The 3,219-nt window shown below is 37.3% G+C and overlaps 1 protein-coding gene across 1 annotated transcript; it reads left to right on the top strand.

Annotated features, from left to right (window-relative positions):
- Positions 1-1,264: 1,264 nt before the first annotated feature.
- Positions 1,265-2,913, top strand: LOC135743351 (ictacalcin-like). The gene is made up of 3 exons (XM_065261018.2): positions 1,265-1,357; positions 2,191-2,339; positions 2,668-2,913. The coding sequence occupies exons 2-3, from the start codon at positions 2,196-2,198 to the stop codon at positions 2,809-2,811; spliced, it is 288 nt and encodes a 95-aa protein (XP_065117090.1). The 5' UTR covers positions 1,265-1,357; positions 2,191-2,195; the 3' UTR covers positions 2,812-2,913.
- Positions 2,914-3,219: the final 306 nt, after the last annotated feature.

The raw sequence follows: 3,219 nt of genomic DNA, 5'->3' as shown, positions 1-3,219 counted from the left end.
GCTTAAACCAGCACATGTCCAGGCCCGTCTTAAGTTTGCCAATGACCATTTGGATGATCCAGAGGAGTCATGGGAAAAAGTCGTGTGGTCAGATGAGACCAAAATAGAACTTTTTGGGTCATAATTCCACTAAACGCGTTTGGAGGAAGAAGAATGATGAGTACCATCCCAAGAACACCATCCCTACTGTGAAGCATGGGGGTGGTAGCATCATGCTTTGGGGGTGTTTTTCTGCACATGGGACAGGGCGACTGCACTGTAATAAGGAGAGGATGACTGGGGCAATGTATTGTGAGATTTTGGGAAACAACCTCCTTCTCTCAGTTAGAGCATTGAAGATGGGTCGAGGCTGGGTCTTCCAACATGACAATGACCTGAAGCACACAGCCAGGATAACCAAGGAGTGGCTCTGTACTAAGCATATCAAGGTTCTGGCGTGGCCTAGCCAGCCTAGCCCAATAGAGAATCTTTGGAGGGAGCTTAAACTCCGTGTTTCTCAGCGACAGGCCAGAAACCTGACTGATCTAGAGAACATGTGTGTTGAGTAGTGGGCCAAAATCCCTCCTGCAGTGTGTGCAAACCTGGTTAAAAACTACAGGAAACTTTTGACCTCTGTAATTGCAAACAAAGGCTACTGTACCAAATATTAACATTGATTTTCTCAGGTGTTTAAATACGTATTTGCAGCTGTATCATACAAATAAATAGTTAAAAAAATTATACATTGTGATTTCTGGATTTTTTTTTTTTTATTATGTTTCTCACAGTGGACATGCACCTCCGATGTCAGACCCCTCCATGATTTCTAAGTGGGAGAACTTGCAAAATAGCAGGGTGTTCAAATACTTATTTTTCTCACTGAATATATATATATATATATATATATATATATATATATATATATATATATATATATATATATATATATATATATATATATAAATAATATGCACTTTTTGGTACCAATATACCTCTGAAGTTCCAGTAAGAGCTTAAGAACTCTTTAGATGCAAAGGTATATTTTTTGAACCAAGGTATATTTTTTGTGCTATGAGTGTCTTAACTCAGAGCACAAGCTAAATGTGTTCATTATAACTACACTGTCAGAAAAACAATGAGAGAGAGAGAGAGAGAGAGAGAGAGAGAGAGAGAGAGAGAGAGAGAGAGAGAGAGAGAGAGAGAGAGAGAGAGAGAGAGAGATGGGTGTGTCTGTGTTAAGGGTTGTATACAGTGGGAGGAGATAAATTAGAGGGTGTGACATTTTTTGCATATAACCCCCTGTATGTCTGCCCAGCCCTCACTCCCTCGCTTCATTTGCTTTCCCTTATTCCTCGTTGTGAACTCCACAGAATCCAAGGTGAGTTTATGTTTTGTGGGCTATTGCTGCTATTAGATTAGTTATAAGTAACATCATTTGTTTTTTAAGTGTTATCAAGTGTTGCATGCAACTTTAGTCAAATTGTATTTCTTTAGAATGAAGTAAAGAATGCTTGACTGTAGTTGACCTGACTGCTGCTCTGCTACTATACTTCTTAAATATGTAGGCTACTGTGTGAAAAATGTTAGATTTTTGCATATTGGCATCCTTTACTTCCTAATTTTGGTCTCATGCTTAACTTGGTTAAATTTGTTACTGTACCCTCAGGCTCCTCCCATCATGCTTTAAACTCCTCTGTGGCGTCTGTCTTTCTTGCTTCACTTCCTATATGCATCTCTCTCACCTTCCTTGATTTTAAAGATATGTCTGAGATTCCAACATCACAGAGAGAGTTTAAACAGCTGACAAACTGTGCAAAGTTTATGTAATGTAGGGAAAGTTGGTGCTGGAGGGAGAATCGGATTTATAACGTGAAAAAAGTTGTAGTATGATGCATTCAGTAATATGTCGATCTCTCTCCCTCTCTGTTTGTCTAAGTCAGATGTGCTCAGGGTGTTGGCCATAATCCGGGTTTAAAAACTGCAATCCTTTTTACAACTCCCACTTCTTTTATTTCTCATTAGACAATTTTAGATCCGCCCCTTCACCCATCCTTTTTCGCCTTGTATTTTAACTCTGTGTTGCACAGAGTGAAATATCCTGTTTCAGATGCTGTATGCTTTTTCTGGCTTAAACATTTCTTATGTGATTTTTCATCATACTAACCTAATATGAAGATGAATATTATTTGTGTCTCTCTTTTGTTTCTCTAGTCAACATGGCTGCTTCAGATCTTCAGAAGGCAATGGCAATGATGATTAAAGTTTTTTATGCTTACTCTGGAAAGGAAGGAGACAAAAAAACCCTGTCCAAAGGAGAGCTTAAGGATTTGCTAACTAATGAGATGGGTGACGTACTGGGGGTGAGAAGCACTAGAAATACTGACACATACTCTGACCATCTGAAGTAGGATTGCCTTACGGTTAAAAATGTCAACTGAATAGCAGTTGTAGTTTGTCATTTTATTTAGAACAATAGAGCAGATCTTAATTGCAATAATTGCTCATAATATATAGTAAGAAGTAAGGCAGTAAGAATCTGCACACGTTTACTATACAGACTGCCTATAACATTCTGTTATCTTTTTAAATTAATGATTTGTAACTTTTTTGTGTACTGTGTAACAATATTAAAATATCCAAATGTGTGCATCTGGTTAAAATTATGTGTATGTGGTTTTGTTGTTAAAGAAAACCACTAACCAGGCTCAACTCGACAGGATCTTTAAGGATCTGGATGCCAATGCAGATGGATGTGTGGACTTCCAAGAGTATGTCACCCTGTGTGCTTGCATCACAATGATGTGCAATGAATTTTTCTGCCAAAAAAAGTGATTCTTTATTCTATAACCTTATACTTATTAACAAAAGGTTATGTATGTGATGGTATATTGAAACAAATAAATAAAACATTGTTTTGAAAACATTGTTTTCTTATGATGTGTGCTGTGTGTGTCTGTGATGCATTTATTTTGCAAGGGTTAGGTCGAAATAAATAGAAATTAAGCAACAACTGCACACATCATATTATATACATTGCTAATCGGGAACATCATTGAGAGAGATATGATCGAAGCCATTTAACGTGTATCATTCCTGAAGTGCAGTCCCTTGACCAAGAGCACTCATTGATTTTTGTGGTAGGCAGTGTCAGTTAGTTACATGTAACGCTTTTACGTAATTTAATTACAAAATAAATGTAACTGTAATCAGTTACAATTACTAAGGCAAAATGTGTAACTA

This window comes from Paramisgurnus dabryanus, chromosome 13 (genome assembly GCF_030506205.2).
Source record: "Paramisgurnus dabryanus chromosome 13, PD_genome_1.1, whole genome shotgun sequence".
NCBI lineage: Eukaryota > Metazoa > Chordata > Actinopteri > Cypriniformes > Cobitidae > Paramisgurnus > Paramisgurnus dabryanus.
This window is presented reverse-complemented; position numbering and strand designations above follow the sequence as displayed.

Coding starts and splice junctions, on each gene's coding strand:
- LOC135743351 (XM_065261018.2), top strand. CDS start 2,196: ATGGCTGCTTCAGATCTTCAGAAGGCAATGGCAATGATGATTAAAGTT. Junction 2,340..2,667: donor AGATGGGTGACGTACTGGGG/GTGAGAAGCACT, acceptor TTGTTGTTAAAG/AAAACCACTAACCAGGCTCA.